We start from the raw sequence: 26,707 nt of genomic DNA, 5'->3' as shown, positions 1-26,707 counted from the left end.
TAACCAAATTTTAATTACCCCCCCCCCCCCCCCCCTACCATCTCAAATTTTCTGTGTAGTTTATAAATTAAATATTGATTTTTTTCAAATTATTTCTTGGATGTGAATTTTTTTTTTATGTATGCTTTAATCTCAGAAGGATCGACAAAATTAGTTTCCAACAAATTAAGACGAATCAAGAAATTCATAAATTTACTAAAGAATTTGAAATAATTTTTTTAATAAATATGTCACTTATCTCTTTTGAGAATTTCATCCATATATACTTAAATTGATAGTCATTCCATGCGTCTGAAAATACTTAAACAAATCACAAAAAAGACGAATTTCTTCAAATAAATCTACAAAAATCAAGTAAGATAAATTATTCAAATAAATTTCTCACCATATCGAGTTTTTGCTTAATCACAAGCGCTTACCGAATGGACTAAATTGGTAAAAAAAATACGAATAAGAAAAATACACATTATATAATATTTTGAAAAGAAAAAAAATGAAAAAGGGGAAAAAAAGAAAAAAATAAGGGTGTATTTGGAAATTATTTTTTGAAAAAAACTTTTTCAATTTTAAAAAACGTAATCATTTTAATTATGATCTATTAAAAGATAGTATCACTTAAATTTTAATATATTTAGATTAAAAAGTTCATGTAATTTTGATATATTAATCATAGCTTTAATTTAAAATCGCAAGACTTAATTTATTTTTACTAAATTAAAATCTGGTCAAATTAAAACACATAAAATTAAAAGGAAAAAAATAACTAGTTATGATTAATTAGTAGTGTAAATGCATAGGAGCAATTTGACAATAATAAATGTAATTTGTTTGAAATAAAAGCTTATTAATGAAATCAATTACTATATTTGTTGACTATTTTGAAGAATAATTTAAAAATTAAATTTGTTGGTATACAACTTAAGATTTTGGCAATAAGTTTTATGTTGATTATAATGTAGTCCTTAAATTTTCCATTAATTCTAAGAAGCTTTGACATTAATTATTTTGAGTTTTAAACGTGATTAATGATGCGTTTGGGTGATATAAGTAATATTATTCAAACATGATTTTTTACTTTGGTGAAATTTGAATGAAACTCAATTTAATTTAACTTGATTTTTTTTAATATATAAATTCATTTTATTGTTGTTAGGATATAGTAGTTATATTCACTTTTTTACATGTTATTAGATATAGTTAAATTTGGTTATTAAATACAACACAAAGCTGGAATAGCTCAGTTGGTTAGAGCGTGTGGCTGTTAACCACAAGGTCGGAGGTTCAACCCCTCCTTCTAGCGTTTTTAATTTCTATTTTTTTAAAAATATCCGGAATCGATAATCGAGTTTCTATCGAAAACACCTCCTCCTCGATCTCACACAAGGTAAGGAGTAAGGTCTACCTCCTCTATTTTTCTTTTAATATCTAGAATCGATAACCGAGTTTTTGTCGAAAACACCTTCTCGATCTCACACAAGGTAGAAGTAAAGTCTGCATACACCCTACCTTTCTTTTCGTTTGTTATTAAGTATTATTCTTTTTCCTTTCAATATCTGCAGTTAGTTGCCAAAGATCTATCCGGAACAACCTCTCTACCTCACACAAGGTAGGACTAAGGACTTCATACACCTCACCCTTCTTCTTGCATTTCTTGAGTCAGTTGCCGAGGTTGTATCAGAAAAAATCTCTCTACATCACACAAGGTCCCTAAAGTCAACACACTCCACCCTCCCCAGACCCTACTTGTGGGATTACGACACGTTGTAATATCCAGAGTCAGCCATGATGGATGGGTTACCGGTATATTAAGAAAACAAGAAACAAAGGTGTGGAAATGCATCAATCTTGTGAAAAACAATGTTGTGTGCTTGATTTTTCAACCAGGTGCAGATAAAGGGAGCCTATAGACAAGTTAAAAGACAGAGAACACAACCTAGTAGAAGCAACATTGACTTATAATTCATTCTTTTCCAGAAAACTTATAGTTCAACCAAGAGGTCAACTACAAGTATTCATTGTATCGAACATGAAGACAGGCAATAGTATAGTTCAACCAAGAGCTCAACTACAACTATTCATTGTATCGAACATCAAGACAGGCGATAGTATCTAGATCCTGGACTCACAAAAATCGTTCATCAAAATAATACGCAGGATAAATCATCATTCTAATAATATTATGGAACCAGCTAAATGTTGAAGCTGAAAGCCAGTTGACTTGTGATCCTGATTCATGAATGGAGTTGATGATAAAGGCTCCAGCAAAAGGACTGCGCGTGTTTTATGGTATATATATGGGGATTATGAGTTATTTCTGTGTATTGTTACACTTCCAGCAGATGCTTGATTGGCTGCGCGGTTGCTTCCAAAATTCTTCCGATTTGATTCTCTTGCAATTCTTGAACCAAACTGAAAGATAAAGTTTAAACGTTGTTGAGTGAACTTGTCAATGTTAAAAATTTGAGCAATGGTACTCTAACAAGCAACAGCTGGTAACTAGAATTCTAGCTGAGCTTCTCAATTAAGATGGCGTTTTGTGAACCATATATGAATAAGATAATATTGACCTCAACGACAGATCAAGAGCATATAATATATACCTGAATTGCTCTTTTCGGAAGTGAAGCTGCTTCTGACAAACCAAGTAAATGTGCAACCTGCTAGAGAAAAAGATTTAAGTGAAAGATTGTAGAAAGGGAGAAGAGCGAATCCCCCTGATGAAATATACTTCTGCAGAGTGCACAGATACAATTGTACAGATACAAACAAAGGATCATGACATCATCGTTAGTGTAACTTCGAAATCCAGTCTAAGGTTACGTTAAGAGGTGAAATTAACCTCTCGCAAGATTTTCTTGTCACCAATACCAATTGGTTGATTAAGGTCAGCGATCTCCCACAACGGAATATCTAGCAAAATCCTGATGACATCCTCATCCAAGAAAGGGAACCTGGCCTGGGAAAAAATAGAAAATACGTTTAGACTGTAACTATAATATAAGAAAGCACACCGTTTAAGGCAATTCAAGTACCTCCTTGCCATTGTCGGCAATACACCTATCATCTCTCCCTAGGTTTCTCTTCCAAATCCGCTGCATGTCTAGTTTCATTTCATCATTCAGACCTAACCAGCTGATACAGCACCAAAAGAGCACAAATTAGAACATAAGCAATTACTACTTTAAGCTTTTGGAACTACTAAAGCAACTTCTTTGAAGGAGTACGTAGCAACATTATATAAACAAGAGGTGAATGCACCCTAGTGCTAGTTGCCCCAAGTACTTTTGAGGATGGCAATCCTACACATAACTGGGACGTAATGGATATCACAAAATGAGTCAACAGGAATGGATTAAGCAAAGAAAAGATGTTCGCACAGGAGGACTTCACCTTCCATTTCTATATTTTGTCCTATGCCGACCATATCCAGCACATTGTTCATCTGCACCAGCACCAACTAGGAGAATCCGAGCCGCAGATTTGTACTTGACACTGCCACAGGTATCATCGTTGCCTGTTTCACCTTGCAAGCAACCGTCACCGCTAGCAGCCAACCACAGAGCAATACCAATATTCAGATCCTGAAGCAAGGAAGAAATAATTGAGCAATTTGACCGTGGTTCAAAATGACTAAGTAACAGAGACATATTCATGTAGGTATTGATTTGAAAAATACCATGTAGGTCCTTGCAGGATTTATTAGTGACATGACATGCTTCGTTTCAGAGGTCAGCTTCAGCAGATCAGCATCAATCTCTACAAGTTTCCATCTGCAACTCAGTTTTATGATGAACAAAACCCAAAAAGGAGCAGAAAATGGAGAGAAACAAAAAGGTAGAGGTTCAAAACCAAGTTGCATTTGCTTTCACATGAGCAACCTAATATCTTTGTATCTAAAGAAGGTATATTGAGTAGGACCATTTTTTAAATTGCCAAAATTCTTCAATGTCCATTTTTCTTTGCAAGAGCTATGATTTCATTTAAATTCGGGCTCATAATTTGCTTGATTCATCATTCCGGCATTATCACACGCATTTTCAGACATAAGAGTGTCATCTTGCTGATTTCTCACTAAGAAATCTAGTTGCTAATGGTACAAGTGAAAGCAAGAAAGGGAATGTATACCTTCTTGATGGGGCAATTTTTTGAAGTTCCTTTAGGCCTGCCCTAGCAGATATTCTATCAGGAGCAAATGGGCCGTCAAAGCTTACATTTAGCAGATCAATTTCATCTACAAGTATAACACCAGAATAGACCATGACTAGATTAAATTTTCCATAGGTAAAGCAAACAGGAAAGGAACTTGAAAGAATGTTCTATTCTTAACTCAAGCAAGAGGGACATCAGAGACACTCACATTTGGCATTCATGCATTTATCTAGTAATGCTGCAAGTATCATAGAGTCTAATCCACCAGAAAAGAGCACGGCAACTGGAGTATTGCATTTGTTTGTATAGTCAACTGAAGTGGCCTACACAATACCCAAGAATTATGTCAATTCAGAAATCCAATACAACAGCTTATGCTTTTCCTGTTCCATTGAAGAGCTTCTTAAATCAATACATGTATCCACAGGGGGTAGTCAAACGTTAGTTCTAAACATTGGGTGGAAACGGAAAACAAAAGTAAATCAGTTTCTGACCTGGTAGATTGTATTTAATGCAGTGCGTCGCATTATTGACTCTTGTAAAGCAATCATTACCCTGTGTGGTAGCGATGTAAGTAGGCAGTCTGTAGAAGCTGTAACAATTGGAAGAAGATTGCACTCAAGTTAGACTCTGACAGCATGATGAATTACTAATCCACCAAACATGTAATGAATGGTATTAACAGCAGAACTAAGTGATATTGACCTAACTTAGATTCCATCAGAATGGAAGGAGTTAAAGGCGAGTCCTCTTTCCTGCTATAAACCTTTTGGTGAGAAGCACACAAGTCCTCTGATTTTGGTTGGACAGAAGTTCTTTCCCAAGTGATCAACTCCTTAAGCTTTGGATCTGTCCAGTCATGCTTCAAAACTTCACCAATTAAATAGTCCTCTGTTCCTAAAGCACCAATAGACAAACTGTACACACCGCATGGAAGTTCTTCCCAGAAGTCTATTTTGGCTATTCCATCTCCATTTGCAGATTCTGCAAGATCATAGTGTCCCATTCGTTAAAAGATTGCACTGATTTGCAGGGGAAGAATAGAGGAGCTATAGACAGACTATACTACCAACTGTTGCCAGAGTTTGCTTTTTTTTTTCCTCTTTCATGTTGGTAGGTTAGAATGTCAAATAATTTTAACTTTGATGTTTCTAATTAAAATATCGAACAATGAACAAACAAGCAATATCAACTTTCTTCCAACATCAAATATTTTATCCAACTAATAGACAGCTTGAAAACTCAAAAGGAACAATCTTGGATTGAGAGAGATGATTTTCAATAATGATTTTATGAAGCAGCAAACTTCACATAGAGAGGATGGCTAAATCACCAAAATGCTTAGATCAAAATAATATGTTGGATTGTTATATGTTCTTGACTGTACATGCTCAATCATCACTATTGATAATTTAATATAGTTGTTCCCATTAAAGATAATGGCAACTGATTTGCTTATGTTTTGCTTTAAAATAAGTTGAAGCTTCTCCAAGAAATCTTCACTGTGTTAAAAGAAATCAGTAAGTGAGTAAGATGTTGAATAATTGTTACCAGAACTTTCATTTACAGAGGCATGTGGTGATACAGAAGACAGCAGAAACCGAGGGTCCTCCTTTGTTGGCCAGTGAACAAGAAGACTTCGCCTTCCAAATGCATCTCGACCAAACCATAATATTCTTGAACTACTCTATAGCAAAGAGTAGTGGAGCATTAGAGAAGCATTTGTTTCAAAATGATACAGCGTTTCCTGCTGAAGTAAGCCAATAGAAACTTACCACCAAAAGTTACCTGCCAATAAATCAAAGCCCAAGGTCCCTTGATTCTGGAAAGAAGTTCTGGAACAGTACTTTGCCTGTCTCCAGAAGTATGAGCTTTATTATGTGGAGAGGAAACACGAGGACAACACAGTCCTAGATGTTGCATAAGAACTTCAGTGTCATTGTTATCGCTACTCATTTGGATGCCTCCAAATATTTCACCTAAACAATAATTACAGGAAAACAAACAACAGTCAATAAAAGACTCTTAGAAAATGGGGTGAAAATAGGACAGTAATAATTAATTGAGCTAGAAAACCTAGAAATTTCATAATTTTGATTACTTACAAAAAAGATTTGATTAACTATGACAGAAATAACGAATATATAAGACAGAAAAAATGCTGAAGCAATCAACTTGGTTGAGAAGAAAAAAATCTGAATTATTTTCGCAAACAAGAAAACTAAAATTGTGGAATCTGCATTTGGCCAATCACTTGAAAGTGAAGAGAAACAAATACACCAGAATTGTGTACATTGTTTGACTCTCCAAAGTTAAACATCAATTAAGTTGAAAACGAAATATATCAAACAAAAGAAAGTCGAGAAGCAAGAAATCCAAGAGACACTTCAGTTTATCATGTTGGTAATGGCTCAAACGCCATGTATTACCATTATAAACAAGGATGTTCCCTGATATGTCCACCAATGGTTGAATGATAGGATTTATGCCTCTAAGCTGCAATGTAGCACCAATAAATTGCAACTCTCTAATGAATTCTTTAGCAGCACCACCATCCATATGAGAATCCTTTCCCTCCCTTGGAGCCTCATCCTCCACAAAGGCAACAACATCTTGCTCCCCACCTGGTAAAGATGAAACCCCAGAACGAAGTAAAACTTTCTTGCATCCCAAACTATCTGGACCCCTTCTTCTTAACACCTCTTTTATGTCATCCACTGAAAACAAAGTCTGATGACAATATAACGCATTGTCAACCTCTAAAGATAACTCATAAAAATGAAAAAAAGATAACAACTTTAGAACCTTCACATCAATCTTTCCTCATTAAGGTGCAAAGATAGCTCTTTCTTTTAACTTATTATCAAAGTTAGCTTTTAAAGTTACCCTTTTCAGTTGCAGGAGGTTTTTATGCTGTTTTTGCTTCATCTGAGACTTATATAAAAAATGGGCAGATCAATCCAGAGATTCTAAAGGAAAACAATAAAGCTAAGAGATGGGTCCTTTAAATTGCTGTTCTTCTACTTTAGAAACTACACATAAATCTTTTCATATTAAGGTGCAAATGTATTTCTTTTCTTTTAATTTTTTTAATCAAAGCTAGCTTCCTCTAATTTCCCTTTCAATTGCAGGCAGTTCTAATGCTGTTTTTACTGCATTTACGGGTTGTATAAAAATTGGGCAGATCAATCAAACGGATTTTAAAGAAACATAATGACAGAAACCTCATTCATCATTCATCATTCATCATAAAGCTACAAAAATGGCTCCTTTTAGTTGCTGTTCTTCTACATAATTTAGATGTTGTAGCATATGGGATTCGTATAACTATACATAAAAAAAGATAACTTTAGAAGCTTCACATCAATCTTTCCTCATTAAGATGCAAAGATAGCTCCTTTCTTTTAATTCTTTAATCAAAAGCTAGCTTTCTCCAATTCCCCTTTTCAGTTGCAGGCAGTTTTATGCTGTTTTTTTTTACTTAATTTAGATGTAACAGCAAAAGGGGTTCATCTAAAGATACTAAAAGGAGTGATAAATATGAAATCAGAAGTAACAAAGGCCTAATAACTGCAGTTTTGCTGTTCTTGAATCAATGGTAAGTTCAGTAAAGAGAGCAGTATATTATTACCTGCTGTTCCAATAGAGGTATTGGAGAGATAAAATTTGGGTCTAAAGATGATAAAACTATCTTAATTCCAGACACAATCACTGCTATGCCACACATCTTTCTTCGTCCTGCAGCTTCCTTAAACCCTACATACAGAACTTTAAGGGCAAGTAAGAAGAAAGGTTTATGAAATATCAAAATATTTTTAGAAGGACAAAATTGCCCTTAAAGTTTAATTTTTTTCTACTTAGGCTAAAACCCTTTTTTCAGAAAACTAAAATAAAACACTGAACGACTAAAGCGGCCATTGCTGACAGAGTGATTTTCTCCACAAGGTTAGAACTTTTATCAGAACCCTATTCTTGTTACCACTAATTATATGTTGGGTATTTTCTGGACTGTTCAAAGATGTAATCTTTTGGTGATATATTTAAATTTGCTACCACTAATTATATGTTGGGTACTTCTTGAATCCTTCTGCTTGTTGAGTAGTGGCTTCTGTTTGGGGGAATTTATTCTCAAGTTATAGGCAGATTTTGATGTTCTGGTAACTATACTAAACTAAATATGCATCAACTTTTGAGAACTTACAGCATTAATAGTTTTTTCTTTATATATTAGGAGCTATTTTGGATGAAGCTCCAAAATTGAGAGTTTTGGGGTTACTCTTTGAGTCCAAAAAGGGGTAAAGGCAAAACTGTAAACCCCCACCAACCACACAGCTGGAAAGTATTGGTCCCTGCCCCCTCTCCAGCACACTCTGAGAGATGGAAAGTAGCAGTGGGAGTACCAGCTGTGCTGGTGAGTGGAGAGCAGAGGAAGCTATAGCCGGCAATGCTGAAGCTCTTCGAGTTCTCAGAGAACTCATCACCTATCCTCTCCTTTACTCTGCTGAATCTCGAAAACTTGGCCTAAAGGTACTAAATGTTTTCCAGATAGTATAGCTTTGATATATAGCTTATCATTCTTCACTGACAACTCTAATTGCTTTGCTTATTTTTTCTGTAGTGGCCACGTGGGTTGTTGCTATATGGACCTCCTGGAACTGGCAAGGTACTATACATGTCTATGCTTGATCTGGCTTTGAGCCAAAATCATGTCTCTTTTAGTTTGAAATTGACTTTTCGGTTTTGAACCAAAATCATGATTGTTGAAATTGGAAATTGACATTTGGGTTTGAGCCAAAAATCATGTCTTTGAATCTCAAAATTGGCATTTTGATTTGTTGCCAAATCCTGTCTTGTTTATTTTACAATTGACATTTGGATTTGAGTCAAAACCATGTCTCTGGATTTAGAAATTTGTCTTTTGGGTTGGAGATAGTTGTTTGGTTAATTTTTCTATTTTTTTCAATTGTAGACAAGCTTAGTTCGAGCAGTTGTTCAAGAATGTGGTGCCCATTTGATCGTAATAAGGTGTGTGTGATTCTCGCTCAACTTTATCTTCTCTGAACTTCTAAATGTACTTGTTTTTACTGCTTATGTACAATAAAAGTAATGGGCCAGTTCGATGTAATCATTTTCTTATTATGTATGCCTGGCCGATAACAACAATGACACCTCCATCCCAAGCAAGCTGGGGTAGTTGATATGAATTCTTACCGACCATGCTTCTCCAATTTAGTTCATCTTAGGACCCGTAATATACAACAAAAAATACTAGAAGTTCTTTATAAGTATGCTTGGAAGAAATTTATCTAATTGGTTCAGATCTGTCAATTGAATCACTGAGCAGTCTGTGATCGTTATGGTCCTTGATGATATTTAAATAACTGAAAAATGTCTGTGCTTTGAAAGAGTTTAGCTTTTGATGCTAGTTATATTATATGGTGACTCCACACTTTTAAAGTTTTACATACATTAAGAGATGAATGAAGTCATTGAACTTCAAGGAGAATCTTGCATTGTTTTGTATTTTTCTTTGCCTTATTGTTTTTTCTGGCTTTGGATGTATTTGCAGTCCCCATTCCGTTCACAGGGCCCATGCTGGTGAAAGTGAGAAAATTTTGCGGGAGGCATTTTCAGAAGCATCATCTCATGCAAAATTAGGCAAGCCATCAGTCATCTTTTTAGATGAAATAGATGCTCTTTGTCCTCGTAGAGATTCTAGGTATATGTTGCATTTATCCACATCCATATTAAAATGGCCTTGCTTAAACCATGGTTTACAAAAACGAAAAAAAGATGTTGGTAGGGTAGAGTTGATGATATATTCCAATGTTCTTTACTAATATGTTATTTGAGTGCTTGAATTGCAGAAGGGAGCAAGAAATTCGAGTAGCTTCTCAGCTCTTTATGTTGATGGATTCCATTAAATCCTCATCGACATCAGTATCACATGTTGTGGTGGTAGCATCAACCAATAGGTAAGGGCTCTTCAACATTTGCTTTGTTTGGTTTATTATATTTTATTTTTTATTTTTGTGGTGGCCTTTTCCTGTGTCTCTCATGTAAGCCTGCTCTCAACAGATTACTTTTTGTCTGTTATCAAGTAAAAACATCCATTAAAGCTCTCCTAGCAGCCCTCACATGGGAAGCTGTAGGCCACTGATATTTGCAGTGAGGACATTTACGCAGGAAAGGAGTTGGAGGTAGAACAATCTCATTGCATTAACAATGGGCTTGAAGAAGTGCTTATAAGAGAAAGTAATGGACTAGAGAATGGGAAACAAATGTATATTCTGGTGAAGAGGCATATGGAGGTGTGAATGATAAAATGATGGACTTTGAGCTCCTTGATGAGAGCATCATTGTTGCATTCAGCTTTGAGAATGAGAATCAAACTGCGCATGAACGAAGTGAATGACAATAAACAAATAGAAGGATCTGCTGTAAAGGAAGTGAACAGTGGAGATGGAAAAACAGAAGATGAAGTTATTCAGAATTAAAAAGTCAGGATTGGGGCCATGATGCACCTATGCCAATTTCTTAACAAGGCCTTCTCTACACAGTTTCCAAAAGAAAATGAATTCCACAATATAATGATCAAAATAATTTATTTTCACTGTTATATCCTTCAAGAACGTACGCAAGTGACAGTGCCTGCTTAGTGCTTACTGTATGTAAGCAAGCCACCAAGGCCCAAGCCCCTAATATATCCTTCTGATGGTCATGAAATTCTATGCTTACTTCTGTGTCATGGTGTCGTACACTTACCTCCCCAATTAACCTTGACACCTATACATTTTGTGTGCAGGCCGGATGCCATTGATCCAGCTTTAAGAAGGGCTGGACGTTTTGATGCTGAGATTGAAGTCACAACACCTACTGAAGAAGAGCGGTTGCATATTCTCAAGGTGAGCTGCATAAGATAGAGTATTGAGCATCCACCAGTTTAAGGAAATACCTGAATGGTACTCTTTGTGGACGTCTACGGATGCTCAATCCCTTCTGTGGTATGATCTATATGAAGTTGATCTTAAGCTGGTTTTCGTTTTTGATTTTTCAGCTTTATACAAATAAACTTCAATTGGATGCAAGTGTTGACCTTCGAGCCGTTGCAGTATCTTGTAATGGTTATGTTGGGGCAGATTTAGAGGCGCTGTGTCGTGAAGCTGCAATGTCTGCAGTAAGAAAGTGCTCTGATTCAAATCTAGAGGATTCCTCTTACAGCATTAATATGGAAGATTGGAAGCATGCCAGATCAGTGGTTGGTCCTAGTATAACAAGGGGTGTTACTGTTGAAATCCCAAAGGTTTCATGGGAAGATATTGGAGGGTTGAAAGACATTAAGGTATGTACTCACACGAACAATTAGGTCAGGTTGAATATTTACAAAATCTAATATGGTGTTAAATTCTTGAAACAGAAAAAGCTTCAGCAAGCTGTTGAATGGCCTTTAAAACACTCAGAAGCATTTGAACGGCTGGGAGTATCACCTTCCCGTGGAATCCTTCTTCATGGTCCACCAGGGTGCTCCAAAACAACCCTTGCTAAAGCTGCTGCTCATGCTGCCCAAGCTTCATTCTTCTCCTTGAGGTCTGATGACCATTCTGGTCTCTTCTACCCTTGGCATGATAAAAACTTTTATCTGCTGTTTGATTCTTTGTTTCCTGCTATCTCTTGATGCAAAAGAACTACGAAGGACTGATAAATGATAACTTTCATTAGTAATGATGGTTTTTAGATATAAATGCTTCTATTAGAAGAAGGAAACATATGCATGCACTGATAAATCAAAATGAGCACCAAAGGATATCGGCCTAGTGGTCAATGAAGTGGGAGGAGAACGATGAGGTCTTAGGTTCAAATCTCAGTGAGGCAAACAAATTAAGTGATTTTCATCTATCTACCTTGGTGGACAGAATTACCGGTACCTGTGTTGATGAGAAATAGTAGGTATCTTATGAAATAGCCAAGGTGCACACAAGCTGGCCCAGAAACCACTGTCACCAAAAAGAAAGTTAAAATAATCCAATAGCTGGTTATACACTTGTGGTGCTTGCACAGTTGCACTTATCCATTGCTTTTTAACCTTTTCTATCTTCTTTATTGTCAATTATTATTCTTATTTAAGCATTTCGTTTTTACGCATCTAGTAAGCTTATCATTATTGTTTAATAATTGTTTCATGCATTGCTTAGCAACAAGTGAGTGATTCTTGTCTCCATCAGCCTTTGCCAACTTACACGACAGTTCCTGGAAAACCTAAAACATGTTAAATTCTAACTTATATCACAGTTTCGGGAAAACCAAAAACATGTTAAGTTAGTTTGAAATGACTGTCATTTATTACGCTCTACCTAAATCTCTAATGTATGCTGGGGTTTATGTCCCTTTGGAGCCTAAGGCATCAGATTGGTATTTACTATGATGTTAACCATCTTTATTAGCTTGTTTTCAATAACTGAGTATGTAATGTATTGACTAATTATTACCTCATGCATTCGATTTGACTAAAAATTGCAAATACTAATTATTCAGTTTCCTGAAATTCATAATCATGGAACAGTGGTGCAGAGCTGTACTCTATGTATGTTGGTGAGGGTGAAGCTTTATTGCGCAATGCTTTCCGAAGAGCTCGCCTTGCAGCACCAAGTATAATATTCTTTGATGAGGCTGATGTAGTTGCAACCAAACGGTAAGTTTATTTAGCTTAGCATTGTCTTGTGAGTTTAAGTATATCTTCCTCAATTCTTGTTGTTTATGCAAAGCCCTGATACGATTTTTCCTTAAATGACAGAGGAGGAAGCTCAAGTGGAAGCAGTACAGTTGGAGAGAGATTGTTATCCACCCTCCTAACCGAAATGGATGGCTTAGAGCAGGCTAAAGTGAGCAGTAAATGTGTTACAGTTTTTTAAGCACTGAATGCAAATAATGGATCATTTTGATCAGATATAGATTGTGGTTCCTGTGTTTTCTAATCGTTGCTTTGTCAGGGAATTCTTGTTTTGGCTGCCACAAATCGCCCCCACGCAATTGATGCTGCACTGATGCGACCAGGAAGATTTGATCTCGTAAGAAACTCTTAGTGTAACTTAGCATCTCAACACGAATGTTACTCTTAAGAAACAATCGTTGTACTCGTTAATAGTCATATCTTATTCAATTTGCTCTGCTTGCAGGTTCTTTATGTTCCCCCTCCTGACTTGGAAGCTCGATTCGAGGTTCTTAGTGTTCATACACGAGATATGAAATTGAATAACAATGTTAATCTGAGACAAATTGCAGAAGACACAGAACTCTTTACTGGAGCCGAGCTTGAAGGACTATGCAGAGAAGCTGGAATAGTTGCTTTGAGAGAGAACATATCTGCAACAGTTGTATCTGATCGACACTTCCAAACAGTCAAAAAGTCACTCAAGCCAGCACTTACCAAAGAAGAGGTTGCTTCCTATTCTTCCTTCATGAACAATCGATCCGAGAGGTCTGCTCACTCATTTGAATCCATCTCCAGTAAACGCGACAACAAGCAAACCAAAAACTTGTTAGTTTTCGCTGGTCCTGTTACTATCACTGTCATTAGTATTGCAATGTACATTGGTGTGAGATACTTTCTGATGTCTACTGAAACATCGACGAGGGAACTAACAAGTACGTAGCATCAAACTACGTTACTGTTATTGCCAAGGCCTAGCTCGAGTGGCAAAAGGTGGAGGATTTGTGGCTAAGGTCGCAGGTTCAAGCCCACACCATGCAAAGCGAAGCCCGGTATTTAAGTGGAGAAGGGTAGAGGGGCGGGCCCATTATCCACCGAGTTTAGAAGATTGAGATTGGTCCAAAGGGTGGGTCACAGACGGATTTCTTTATAAAAAAAAAATAAAAAATTGAAGACAAATTTGGTTGTGTATAACATTTTTTGAGTAGTACTTTGGATATATGTTCCTTAGTTGCAACAAATGAATGCTTCCAACTCATATTAACAGTATTTTACATATTTGGTGTTGAAATTATTGGTTTTGTATACATATTTGATATTTCCATGTTACATAGTGATTGCAACTACTACTATCTAATTCGATTGCGATGACATATTTTTAAAGTGATACGTTGCGATGACAACTATTATCTGACATGATTGCGATGACATTACAAAGTGATTTCTCCTAAAAATAGTTTCATGTGTTCACAGTTCACACTTATTTTTTTGAATGTTATACAGTCGAACTACACTGCCTTTAAAATTTATTTCAAAAACATATATACATTAAAAAGCTTGAGACCACAATATTTATAATATTAAAATAAGTATTTAAGAATTGTTTGTAAGTTGAGATAGTAAAATTAATTTGTATATTTAAAATGCATCAATAATAAACAAAAGCTGGAATAGCTCAGTTGGTTAGAGCGTGTGGCTGTTAACCACAAGGTCGGAGGTTCGACCCCTCCTTCTAGCGTTTTTTTTTCTGTTCTCGGGGACTCGAATCCGAACTCTTTAATTGAAATCGGAGGGATTTCAATCATCTTATGGCAACCTATATTGGTTACGTGACAAAAATTGTAATATGTATATATTACTAGGAAGTAATTTTGTACAGTAATATATTTGTATCATCATTTTAAGGTGTAATTATTTCATTCTTTAAAGTTAGAAACTAGGTTTGACTGCAATTTATTAGTGGCACATCGTTCAAAACTGGGTAAAAGGGTGGAAGTTCGAAACCTATATCGAGCTAGTACAGACTGATCAAAGAAAAATAGTCATTAAAGAAAAACTATATGATGTTATCAAATGAGGAATCTCATATATTAATTCAAAGGAAATATATAAGCTAGCTAACGAAAGAGTTGGAATTAATCTTACCCTAATTCATCAATTGAAGAAAAAAAAATAGTAACTTTTTAATCTTTCCACAAACTTCAAAATAATTGTGCTAGTACCACTAAATTAAAGCGTTTGAATGCTTTTAATTGTACATAACAAAACTCTTACTCTAATAGCGTCAACTCTAATTGTATTAGTAGAAAAGTTTTCATCACCAACTCTAAAGTTTCTATTACATCGTTTGTGCGGAAGTCATATGAAGCAACAATAAACTCATATATATCGAATACACATAAATACTCCATAAAGTTGAAATTAGGATTTAAAATAATTTTTATATTGTTACTATACTTATAGTTCATCATAATTATGCTTGCATTTTTTACTGTGTATATCTAATTAAGCTCATATGCATGGGAAAGGGGGTAAAATGATGTTTTTTTTTCCTAATATTAAAGATAGTGAACTTCAAAATAATTGTGTTACTATCACTAAATTAAAGCATTTAAATGCTAAGTTGTTCAAGAAAGGTCTTAATCTAACAAAATTAGTTTTTTCAACTCCAATTATAGTAGCACTATTCACCATTAGCCGTTGCATTACTACAACATACCTACTAAGTATTCCTATTGCATCATTTCATATAAAATTATTATTAAATTCATAGCTCATTTTAGTTATACTTGCATTTTGTATGTATCTAATTAAGCTCATACGGATGTTATAATTTAGTTGCCATACTTGGTGAAATCTAGTCAATTGTCTCTTTATATAATTTAGTAGTCATACTTGGTGAAATCTGGTCAAAGTTGTCTCGTTTTAGAAAAAAACTTTAGTAATGATATATTTTTATTTGTCAAGTAATTTATGATATTTCTAAATTAAATTTAATAACTTTTTATAAGAAAATCAAACCTTTTTGGAAAAATACTAATAGATTTTTCCCCCCTTTTTTGTGCAAAAAAGCCTTGGGGCCTATAGTTATATACACTTGCATTTTTTGTGTATCTAATTAAGCTCATACACATGTTATAATTTAGTTGTCATACTTGGTGAAATCTAGTCAATTGTCTCTTTTTATAATTTAGTAATCATACTTGGTGAAATCTGGTCAAAGTTGTCTCATTTTAGGAAAAAACTTTAGTAATGATATATTTTTATTTGTCAAGTAATTTATGTAATTTCTAAATTAAATTTAATCACTTCTTATAAGAAAATCCAACCTTTTTGGAAAAATGCTAATAGATTTTTTTCTTTCAGAAATCACTATTATTTTTTTTCCTTTTTTGTGCAAAAAAGCCTTGAGGCCTATATATATAGGGATTTTTATGGATCCAACTCTATATTTGTGCAAACCTGGTCCGAAGCCCTCCTTCAACTTATCAACATAGTTGTATAGTATTTTACGAGTTTATAACCTTTTCTCCCAGAACACTTGTTTTATATCAATCCTGAAATCCCCAAGCGTTGTTGTCTCTATTCTGAAAGACGAAAAATTAGATTAGGTTTTCGTCTCCAGAGCAGAGATTGTAACATTTGGGGCTTTTTTGATTGATATAAAAATAAATGTTCTAAAGAAGAGGCTATAGATTGTAAAATGTTACTTACGTATGTGGATGAATTGAATGTATATCGTACAAGCTGTTGATTTCTCATTTTCAATTATCTCTTTTTAGCACAACTTTTTACTAATGACATGTTTCTATTTGTCAAGTAATTTATGGACTTTCTAGATCACATTTAAAATTTTCTTTTTTTGGAAAAATAGTAAAATAATAATAATAAAGATTTGGGACTTTCTAGATCACATTTATACAAGGCTTTTCATGAATTCAAGAGATCTTCATCTACAGAGTTGTTCAAAATAGTGTAAACAGTTTGGTTTCCACCTTTTGCTGGCTAAAGGTGTTGGAACAAATCTTCAAACATGTCCTTCTATGGTTGCTAATAATTTTTCAAGAAAAGGGGATTCTTTGTCAGGTTCTTAGTTTAAAGCATACCCCACATGTTTGATTTACTTTAATTTCTTGTTGGTTCAGTCCCAGAAGCTAAAAATGCTTCCTTTGGTGATGGATGGGTGTGAGGGTGTAACTATGAATGAGGGATTTTTGTTCAAAGATTTGATCTTTTTTTTTGTTTTGTGTGTGTAAAAAGCTAAAAATGCTTCCTTTGGTGATGAGTGGGTGGGTGGGGGGGTGTAACTATGAATGAAGGGTTTTTGTTCAAAAGATTTGATCTTTTTTTGTTTTGTGTTTGTAAAATTTTGCAGGAAGCAAAAGATTGAGCAACAGAGAAAAGATTTGACCAAATGCTGCAGGTATAATTTTAGTGATGAATTTGAACCCCTTTTTAGTATTGGCTGTTCTGTTTTATGAATGTGCATCTGTTTATTGTTTTGCTGTGTTCAATGATAATGTCGAGAAGTTCTTTATCCAGTTTCTCTGGTATGTTTTGACAAAAAAATTCAAGGCTGAAAAGTTTTGGTATTTTTTCTGAGTCTGCAAGCTATGCCCATTTGAAACCAGATTTTAGTTCATTCATGTGGTGTTTAGGTGATACTGGACACACATATTTTCGAGATATCGGTTACTATACCTGGAATTAAGAATGTTATTGATCCTGGACTGGTGAAAGTGTGAATGACATGCTTATATATTTGTGCAAACTTGCTCCATCCGGGGTATATACCTCCTTCAACTCATCAACATAGTCGTGTAGCAGTTTACAAGCTATTGCCTTCTACTGGAGGATACTTGTTTTTATACCAATCCTTAAATCCCCGTGTTATAGTCTCCATTCTCGAGAATGGAGACTGTAACACTCGGGGGTCTAAGGATTGTATAGAAACAAGTGTGCTAGAGGAGAAGGTATAGCTTGTAAAAGGCTACGCAGCTATGTGGATGAATTGAAGGAGGGTTTGTACCCATGGATTGACCAAGTTTGCATAAATATACGTGCATGTATTTCGTACAAGCTATTGATTTCCCATATTCTCATCACTTCCCTCTCAGAAGCAAATGAAGGTTTTCATCCCTTCACCCGCAGGATATCGTAAGGTTGATTTGTTTCTTTGAATGGTTTATCTTTTGAAGTTTGAGATGGATGCATTCACTGCTTTGTCTATATCCAGGGGTGCAATTAGGTAGCTGTGTGAAAATATTACTTAAATGAACTTCTTTTATTGAATTGTTCAGTAGATAATTTAAGAATTGAGGTTAATATCCTCATTTGGAAAAAAATTAAATAATTTGAACTTGATATCATCTTACATCTATTTGTCTGAAAACTCAATATCGAGTCGCAGTTCTAAAGGGATAATCCACTTGCCGAAATACATACATAACTCAATTGAAACAAATGCTGGATAACAAGGTTTATGCACTTCACTTCATGTGACTTTAATATGCTTTAATTGGTAATCCACTTTTACATAAGCATAGTGCATATGTAGTATAAGCTAAGAATAATTACGGGGATGTACTTATGATTTGAAGATTTATATTTCTTGGATCTGTATCTAATACTTGGTTTCCGAAGAACAAGATGATAAATAGTGAAGAGAGGGCAGTCACTCTCTAAAACATGCTTGTAATATCCACAGGTGGGCATATGTACTTCAACTTCAAGGAAAAATTATTGAAAATCTATTCTGCTATATGATTTTTTCCACTTCCACAGTTCTTTTGATAAAATGTTATATTCTTATGTCCGTGCTTGTCATATTTCACTGTTATACGACGAATTTGCTTCTTCTCATTTGCACTGATTGTCCAAGTATGTTATATTCTTATGTCCGTGCTTGTCAAATTCTGAGGAATGTTGAAAAAATGGGTCTTCGTGTCACTTCCTGTGAAGATGACACACTTCTCCTCCGTAGATGCCTTGCTGCCTCGTTTTTCCTTAAACTAGCTATGAAGCAGCCTGACGGTGAATACGGGTAAATATTTGATAGGATTTTTATTTCGACGCAACTTTGCAATAACAAAGTTAATCTGTACTGGCAGGGTCACATTAAGTGGTTTGATAGTCCAAATATACACTTCTTCTGTCTTGTTCCGCACCAAGCCAGTGTGTATAGTTTTAATGAACTAGTCCATCATTATGTCCGTAATGTTTCTAGAATCGATTACTTGTGCCTAGTTGAGCTGGCTCCTCACTTGTATGCCGTGCAAGACTAAATGTGTGCCTACTTTGGTTTTACCAATTTCTCAGTTCCAACAACCTGATGAGATCCATCTATGGCATTCCATATGAGTGTTCCTCGTTTATACATTGTGAAATCATTTGTTACTATATGATTTTTGCTTCTCTCTGGGTTGACGTTGTCCAAACGTGCCCAAAACAGGATTGAAATTGTTGAATGCATAGATGTAAGCACACTTTTTATCTTGACAGGTATGGTGTTGAAACTGTTTAAGTTTCAACTCGGGACGAGCTCTATCCACTGTCTCCAGTGTTGAACGACGATATAAAGGAGAAGAATGCTACTCTATAATCGGTACAGTCCTCTTACATAATCTTTAGTAGACTCTCCACTTTGATTGATGTAGAGGGATCATGTATCATTGATCTTTTCAGGTAGAGAGTGCTTTTCCCCTCGTGATTCGGATTAGTTGGGCTAGTAGGTTTCAGATACACTGATTCTAATTCATAAGAGTGACTCAAATCCTAGCCAAGGTAAACAACATTCGGTGATTTCTTCTCATCTGTCAAGTCTTGATTGGGCAAAATTACTCGACATCTGTATTGGTGGAAGTTAGCAAGTATAAGATGAAATTAGTCGAGTTGTGCTCAAACTGGCTTGACACCAAGGTCATTCATTAGAAAAATAGCAATATGCAAAATGTAAAGATTGTATCTTTTTTTTTTGTTTCTGTATTTTTTTTTTTTACTCAAAACCTCTTTTCTTTGTTATTTTTTTAATTTTTGTTTTTTTAATTAGAAATGTGAACATCAAAGGTAGACCAAAAAGTTGCCTTTAGTGGAAGTCAATCACCAAAATATACTAAAGTAGCAACTTTTAACAACTTTTTATTTTTATAATAAAATGAAGGAAAACAATTCTCAAAGGAGTATTTTGTCTTTTCCAATAATTTTAATACATCATAACCTATTATTCATTTTCTATAATATTTTGTGTATTTTTAAAACAACATTTCACTAACGAGTTTAACTTATGTATACTTAACAACACTAAAATTTTTACACTATTAATCACCTAAGTAATAATTACAAATAGTTGTTCATAAAAAGTGATATTTATTACTATGCTATATATAAATGTAGATTTTATTTTTAATATATTTCTCAAAATATTGAATATATTATATTCTATGGTGATAATATAATCATTCTATTGGTCCAAGTAGGTGCTTTTTTAAAAAAAGATGTAAGAAATATTCCACTAGATTCCAAAGTAGTGATGTGTAGGTGTTGAACCATAATGCAAAACATTATAATTTTTTTCAAATTCAAAGGTCAAAATTGTACTACTGCATGATATGAATATATATATTTTTTTCTCTTCCACACTACTTTCCAAAAACCAAAGTTTCTATTTATTTCAGAAATGATCAAAATGGTCCCTTATATTTGGGACATGTTTATAGTAGTCCCTCAAGTATTGTTTGAATAGTTGTTCTTTAAATTTACTAAAAGCGAACACTTTTGATCTCTAAATCGTAATATTTAATGAACTCAAAACGAACTAATGAGAATTTCTTTTTAACCAAAAGCACTAGGAAGATCGCATCAAATTTTAGAAATTACAACATAAAAGATCGACTAAAGTTGTACCTTTAACTCTAGAAATAAACAAAAAATACCAATAAACTTCAAAATTTATATTGCTAAATTTGAATTTGTGTGCACTACATCCATTTTTAATCAAACTTCCCATCAAATCTAACGGACAAAGTTCTTTAAGTATTTGACGGAAATTAAAGGTGTTCACATCTGACAAACTTAAAGGATCAAAATTGTTCAGAGTACATACTTAAGGGACTATTTGTACTTACCCCCAAACATGATTGACCATTTTTTTTTATCAATTTTCTCATTGACTCCACAAATTGTTGAAAATTTCACTTTCTTTAACAACTTTCCATTTCTTCTAACAAAACACATATTATGAACATTCATGTTCACAATTTTTTCTTTCTCATTCACATGCTAACAAAAAATGGGAAATTCATTAGCATGTTTTTCTAAGAAAAATCAAACTACAAAAATTAGGAAAAAATTCAACAAAAATAATATTCCTAGTACTAGAAGATCATCATCATCTAATGGTCGTCATATTCCTCCTCCTCCATGTATCTCCAGATCAACTAGTCGAAAATCGGATAGAATAATCTATCCGAGTTCTTCTAGAATAATTGATCATGATTATATTCGAGAACAAGCTCAAGTTGCAGCAACTTTGTTGCTGCAACATCATCATCAAAACGGAACGTTCAGTCAATTTGAACGTTCCGTTTCTCTTAGAGATCCTTTAAATTGTTCTTCAAGGAAGCAAAAGAGAAATTATAATAATAATATTATGCCAAGAAGTTCAAGTTCTCGACGTGCTAGATCAATGTCTGATTCACTTCTTCATCAGGTTTCTCTTTCTATACTATTTGCTTCAAATTATTGGTAATTTATGTAACTGAACTTTATCCACGATAACACGAGAAAATATAAACTAATTTTTTTCCCATCAAATGGGGTCTGAAGTCACAAAACTATTTTTTTTGGTCACATTAAAGTAATCGACAATAAAATTTATTTAAGTGGTTAAGCATCAGATTTAGAGTTCGAGTAACTTTTGAAGGGTAAGTCAGAACATTATTAATCAATTTTCTGGTTTCTAAGTAATCAATTTTGTTTTGTTTCAATTAATTTTCTTAATTGTCGTTTTGTTATAAAATATAGGTACGTAGTCAAAACTCAAAACTTTTACAATAATTGATAAATATAAAAATCTTTTGTCCTTTGTATTGTTTTGAGCCAAAAATTTGTTATTTTCGAAAATTTGTATTCTTTCAGCAATTAATTATCATTTAGGATTCGTTTGGTTGTTGAGTAGAGTTAATATGCCGGTACTAGTAATACATAATTTAGTTATGCACGAGTTAGTTATTCATGTTATATTGTACTTTACTTGAAATAATACATAGATTTCCATATAACTTATACATGTATTTAATACGTAGAAAAGAAAAACGTAAACCAAATATTGTATAAGCAATGTTATGCCTTATGCGGAAAGGAGAAAAAACCAACCAAACATGGTATAACTTATGTTAGATTGTACGCAAAGATTGTTTTCCCCCATTTTTGAAACCAAACAATGTATAAAGTTATGCAAATTTTAATACCTAAGTAATTGTTCTATCTGATCAGCAATAAATCTCAGGTAACTCTGTTATGAACAATATAATAACATGTTTTGATCCTTTTTTTTTGTAGGGTACTACAAATGTTGAAGATTTGAATCATAAACACTTTGTTCTAGTACATGGAGGTGGATTTGGTGCTTGGTGTTGGTACAAAACTACAACACTTCTCAAAGAATCTGGATATCATGTTGATGCAATAGACTTAACTGGTTCTGGTGCACATTTTTTTGATTCCAATAACATTTCTACTCTCTCACAATATGTAAAACCCCTCACTGATTTCCTTGAGAAATTCGACGATGATAAAAAGGTACTAATATCATGAATTCACTAGCAAATACTTACAAATTCGATGTAAAAAAATTTTGATTTTTTTTTCCGATGCAGGTTATATTAGTCGGACATGATATAGGTGGAGCTTGCATTTCTTATGTAATGGAATTGTATCCTTCAAAAGTGTCTGCAGCAATTTTCGTTGCTGCAGCAATGTTGAAGAGTGGACAGAGTACACTCGATATGTTCTCTGTACAGGTACGGAGATTATAATTAGTTATGCATGATTTAATACGTTGTATGCAGGGGCGGAGGCAGAGGGGGTACAAGGGGGTCTAACTGAACCCCTTTGTCGAAAAAGTATACTATGGAAATAGTCAATAGAGTAAAGATACATGTTTTTGAATAAAAAAAAGTTACTTTTTGACTTTCCTGGTTTGAATTTCTGGCTCTGCTACGGACTATATGAGTGATACAAAATCTTATACGAAGATTGAATTTGTTAAATTTGTAGCTTGGATTGAACAATTTATGTCAACGCGCTCAAATTTTTCGTTATGCAAATGGGAAGGATCAACCTCCAACATCAATAGATTATGACAAGTCATTGATCAAGGAAGTATTATTCAATCAAACTCCTACTAAGGTATTGATCGTGTTTATCTATGTTGTTCAGACTCTTTAAAAATGTAAATAGATATATGTCGTGGAGGATCTGACACGAGTGTAACAACATTTTTTTGAAATTTTCAGGATGTTGAATTAGCATCAGTATCAATGAGACAAGTTCCATTTGGACCATTAACAGAGAAACTTTCACTTTCTTCATCAAATTATGGTTCAATTCCAAGATTTTATGTCAAAACACAAGATGATTTTGCAATTCCTGCATCTCTTCAAGAAGTTATGATAGATTCAAATCAACCAGAACAAGTTTTCCAGATTAAAGGCTCCGATCATTCGCCTTTTTTATCGAAACCTCAAGCTCTACACAAGATTTTGGTAGAAATTTCAAATATTCCTCCAAAAATGAATCTCAAAACCATCTAAAAAAAATAGATGAATATTAGTCAAGATCACAATTTTTTTTTCCAAGACATGTTCCTATATATGTACATACCAAATACATGATCATTACACACACATATATAACATGAAATCTTTTTGAAAACTTCATATAATTCACTTTGTTTGTATTTTTTGTAATTTGACTTCATTATTTTCTCTCTTTTTTTGTTGAATGAGATGTGAAGGGAGCCAGATAGGGTCAAGGGGTTGTTTATACATGATTAAAATAGATATACAATGAGTACAATGAGTTTTCCTATTGTCTTGTAGTCGCTCAAAGAATAGTACAAATGTCTCTGCGACTCTATTAAAAATGTCCTTATACGATGAGATTCACGAACCTTTGAGTTTTGATGTTCCACTAGATTCTAAGGGTGGATATGAGTTATGTATATAAATAATAATTAAAAGAAAGAAAGAACAATTTGTATATAGTATATGAATTAATCATTGCTACAATTGTCAATTGGAATATATAAATCACAAAAACAAAGAATAAAAGCTAGAAATACAATTTTAAAAAGTAAATAATCACCTGTTGGGAATATGAGAAATAGAAAAATGAAAAAAGTTGATGTGATCATTGCCATCTTCTTTTTAACTTTTGAGTATCAATATGTAAAAATGCTTTTTATGTTTGAGGAAATACAATTTCACTTTGCTTTATATAATTCACAAATTGTTGGACTCCATTAATGATTTGTTTTAATTGTTATTTTATTCATAAAGCAAAATATCAATCATAGATCCCAAATTGAAAAAATAAAATTTCCTTAATAAAGGTGGTAGAAAAAACAATAATTACTCAATTCGAATAATAAAGATTACTTTTCATCTTACCTTTGTAATTAACGGTAGTAAATTGATATAATTTGATATAAACCTTGAATTTAAGCAAAAAATTTAGTACTTAATTAGGCATGGATCTTTTTTCCTTTTATTGTGCTTTATATTTAGTTGAGATGGTTTATACAAGTCAAAGGTCTATTCAAAATAATCTCTTTATTTCTATGAGATAGAAGTGGGGTCTGTGTACACTTTAAAAATATATGTGAGCTTAAAAAGACTCAAAGTACTACATGTCCAAAATATTAAAACAAACTTGACCTTTATTAATTAAAAGCGGAGGATTCAATATAAACTGTAGTGTGATGATTGAAATTTCTTTATTCTTAATTAAAGATTTCAGGTTCAAGCAACGAAAAAAATCATGTTGAAAACACCAACATCAACGGTTTATATTTCCTTCTAATCTTATTTATTGTCATATTAATTTGAAACAAGAGAAAATGCTCAAATATGCGATCGGACTAACTTTGAGAAAAGGCTCATCTATACCATCCTTTAAAAATTTGTCTCATCTATGCATTTTTCGTTTGAGAAAAGGTTCATCCATGCCATTATTTGTTAATTGAAAACAATTTTGATTTCACAAAATCATTTTTTACACTTGGTCAATTATGATTCGGCTTTGGAAAAAAAAGATCCGGCCAAGTCACTAATTAAATAATTTTTTTAAAAGAAAAAGGCTCAAATATGCCATTTCTATTTGAGAAAGGACTCATCTATATCATCGATTAAAAATTTGGTTCATCTATGCCATTTCAGTTAACAAACAATGGTATAGATGAATCTTTTCTCAAACGAAAATGACATAAATGAGCCAAACTTTAAATAAATAACATAAATGAACATTTTCTCAAAACTCAACAACATATTTAACCATAACATCAAAAACCACCACCAACAATTAAACATCAATGACATAATCATATATGATTAATCCCATTTCATTTCATTTCATTAATCTTAAACTCTAATTAATTAACAATCATGGTAACAATTACATATACGACCTGGATTTCCAGGTATTAACTGACAAATTGAATATGGATTTTTACCCTGGAAACTATTAATACATTTGTCATCACAACATTTTTTGTCACAACTTCCACCACATATACCCAAATATGTCAAGCAAGGTGTTGCATTTTTGCTTGCTACCACCATTGAACCTATATATATATACACACAAGAAAAATAAATGATGAATGTTAATATAATTATAACGTAACACGATTTATTTTTACGTACATATAGTTGAGAATAACCAATTTATGACTTTTGGTTGATTTTATGAGTTTTTATCAAACACATAAATAAGTTACATAAGTTTGCCTAGAAGAGTTTTTATACTCTATGTTGAGAGATTTATTATTTCAAATTTGTAAAAAAAAATAAAAAATTGCTTATGCTTCTGTTTTCAAGGAAAAGTTACATTTAATTGTTCAGTATTTATATCAGTCTATTTTTTTAAAAATGATTCTTTCCTTTGTTTTAGCAACTTTTTTTTAATTTTAATTTTAGAGATGAAATTTAAAACCACAAGATAAAATAATATTTCGGTACATTTGAATTTTGATATATTTTTAATTTTAGACCATAAGATTCAAAAGTTCTTTTCACTTTTAAAATTCCGTATAGATCAAAATAGGCCAAACAAATTAAAATGAATAAAATAAATTAAAAAATGTAAATTACCTGATCCAAAAATGAGAAATAGAAAAATCAAAAGAGTTTGTGAGATGAGAGACATTTTCCTTTTGAGTACCAAAATATTTTGAACTATTAAACTCAAGCAATGGCAAAACTATAGGAGAGTTCTTCTATATATATAAATTTTAAAAAATAAATTCTTATTTAAGTTTTCAAAAGTCATTTTTTTTATGGCACTCTAATCTCTTTCTCTAAAAACTTGACTTTTTTACTTCTTAGATAATAATGAGTGTAATGGTCTAATTTGCATTTTTCAAAAATAGACTTGCAACTTCAATGTTATGTTTCTCAATATAATATAGGGATAAGGGTCTAAAAAATATCCAACTTTGGTCGGATTTGCTGTTGCGATACTAAACTTTCATAAGGACCTATTACCTCCCTAGACTATTTAATACCGTATTTTAAACATATATATTTGCCCACGTGGACATAAAAAATAATGCAAAATTATAAATAGTAAATT

At 33.2% G+C, this 26,707-nt stretch overlaps 3 protein-coding genes, 1 long non-coding RNA gene and 2 other non-coding genes across 8 annotated transcripts; 5 read left to right on the top strand and 1 right to left on the bottom strand.

Moving 5' to 3' along the window:
• Window positions 1–1,226: 1,226 nt before the first annotated feature.
• Window positions 1,227–1,300, top strand: TRNAN-GUU (transfer RNA asparagine (anticodon GUU)). Its single transcript has one exon. It is a non-coding gene; the product is annotated as a tRNA-Asn (tRNA).
• A 634-nt stretch (window positions 1,301–1,934) lies between these two features.
• Window positions 1,935–7,938, bottom strand: LOC102594003 (asparagine synthetase domain-containing protein 1). 2 transcript variants are annotated; one of them, XM_006348620.2, is made up of 14 exons: window positions 7,781–7,937; window positions 6,579–6,879; window positions 5,938–6,128; window positions 5,701–5,836; window positions 4,855–5,133; window positions 4,644–4,741; window positions 4,358–4,472; window positions 4,126–4,231; window positions 3,677–3,770; window positions 3,391–3,581; window positions 3,033–3,132; window positions 2,840–2,956; window positions 2,601–2,657; window positions 1,935–2,409 (listed from the first exon to the last, which is right to left on the bottom strand). In XM_006348620.2, exons 1-14 carry the CDS (start codon window positions 7,874–7,876, stop codon window positions 2,302–2,304), a joined length of 1,989 nt encoding a protein of 662 aa, XP_006348682.1. In that variant the 5' UTR covers window positions 7,877–7,937; the 3' UTR covers window positions 1,935–2,301. The 2 variants fall into 2 exon arrangements, with proteins under 2 accessions (XP_006348682.1, XP_015164802.1); XM_015309316.1 differs by lacking the exons at window positions 1,935–2,409; window positions 2,601–2,657 and having other exon boundaries at window positions 2,846–2,951; window positions 7,781–7,938.
• Window positions 7,939–7,994: 56 nt separating this feature from the next.
• LOC102593678 (cell division control protein 48 homolog B) lies at window positions 7,995–13,896 on the top strand. The gene is made up of 13 exons (XM_006348618.2): window positions 7,995–8,094; window positions 8,381–8,676; window positions 8,768–8,812; window positions 9,119–9,174; window positions 9,719–9,868; window positions 10,017–10,124; window positions 10,955–11,054; window positions 11,207–11,491; window positions 11,567–11,736; window positions 12,710–12,838; window positions 12,941–13,028; window positions 13,137–13,214; window positions 13,323–13,896. The coding sequence occupies exons 2-13, from the start codon at window positions 8,527–8,529 to the stop codon at window positions 13,797–13,799; spliced, it is 1,836 nt and encodes a 611-aa protein (XP_006348680.1). The 5' UTR covers window positions 7,995–8,094; window positions 8,381–8,526; the 3' UTR covers window positions 13,800–13,896.
• Window positions 13,897–14,520: 624 nt separating this feature from the next.
• Window positions 14,521–14,594, top strand: TRNAN-GUU (transfer RNA asparagine (anticodon GUU)). The gene has a single exon. It is a non-coding gene; the product is annotated as a tRNA-Asn (tRNA).
• Window positions 14,595–16,750: 2,156 nt separating this feature from the next.
• LOC102593354 (uncharacterized) lies at window positions 16,751–20,046 on the top strand. Of its 2 annotated transcripts, XR_367390.2 has the most exons (5): window positions 16,751–16,942; window positions 17,232–17,279; window positions 17,515–18,018; window positions 19,358–19,460; window positions 19,541–19,851. It is a non-coding gene; the product is annotated as an uncharacterized lncRNA (long non-coding RNA). The 2 variants fall into 2 exon arrangements; XR_001473582.1 differs by lacking the exon at window positions 17,515–18,018 and having other exon boundaries at window positions 19,541–20,046.
• A 1,011-nt stretch (window positions 20,047–21,057) lies between these two features.
• Window positions 21,058–23,791, top strand: LOC102593016 (putative methylesterase 11, chloroplastic). The gene is made up of 5 exons (XM_006348617.2): window positions 21,058–21,563; window positions 22,415–22,654; window positions 22,732–22,875; window positions 23,132–23,263; window positions 23,371–23,791. The coding sequence occupies exons 1-5, from the start codon at window positions 21,144–21,146 to the stop codon at window positions 23,665–23,667; spliced, it is 1,233 nt and encodes a 410-aa protein (XP_006348679.2). The 5' UTR covers window positions 21,058–21,143; the 3' UTR covers window positions 23,668–23,791.
• The last annotated feature ends 2,916 nt before the right edge of the window (window positions 23,792–26,707 follow it).

Source organism: Solanum tuberosum, unplaced genomic scaffold (assembly GCF_000226075.1).
Source record: "Solanum tuberosum cultivar DM 1-3 516 R44 unplaced genomic scaffold, SolTub_3.0 scf00103, whole genome shotgun sequence".
In the NCBI taxonomy this organism is placed as follows: Eukaryota; Viridiplantae; Streptophyta; class Magnoliopsida; order Solanales; family Solanaceae; genus Solanum; species Solanum tuberosum.
The sequence above is the reverse complement of the archived record's forward strand: the minus strand, read 5'-3'. Positions and strand labels throughout refer to the sequence as shown.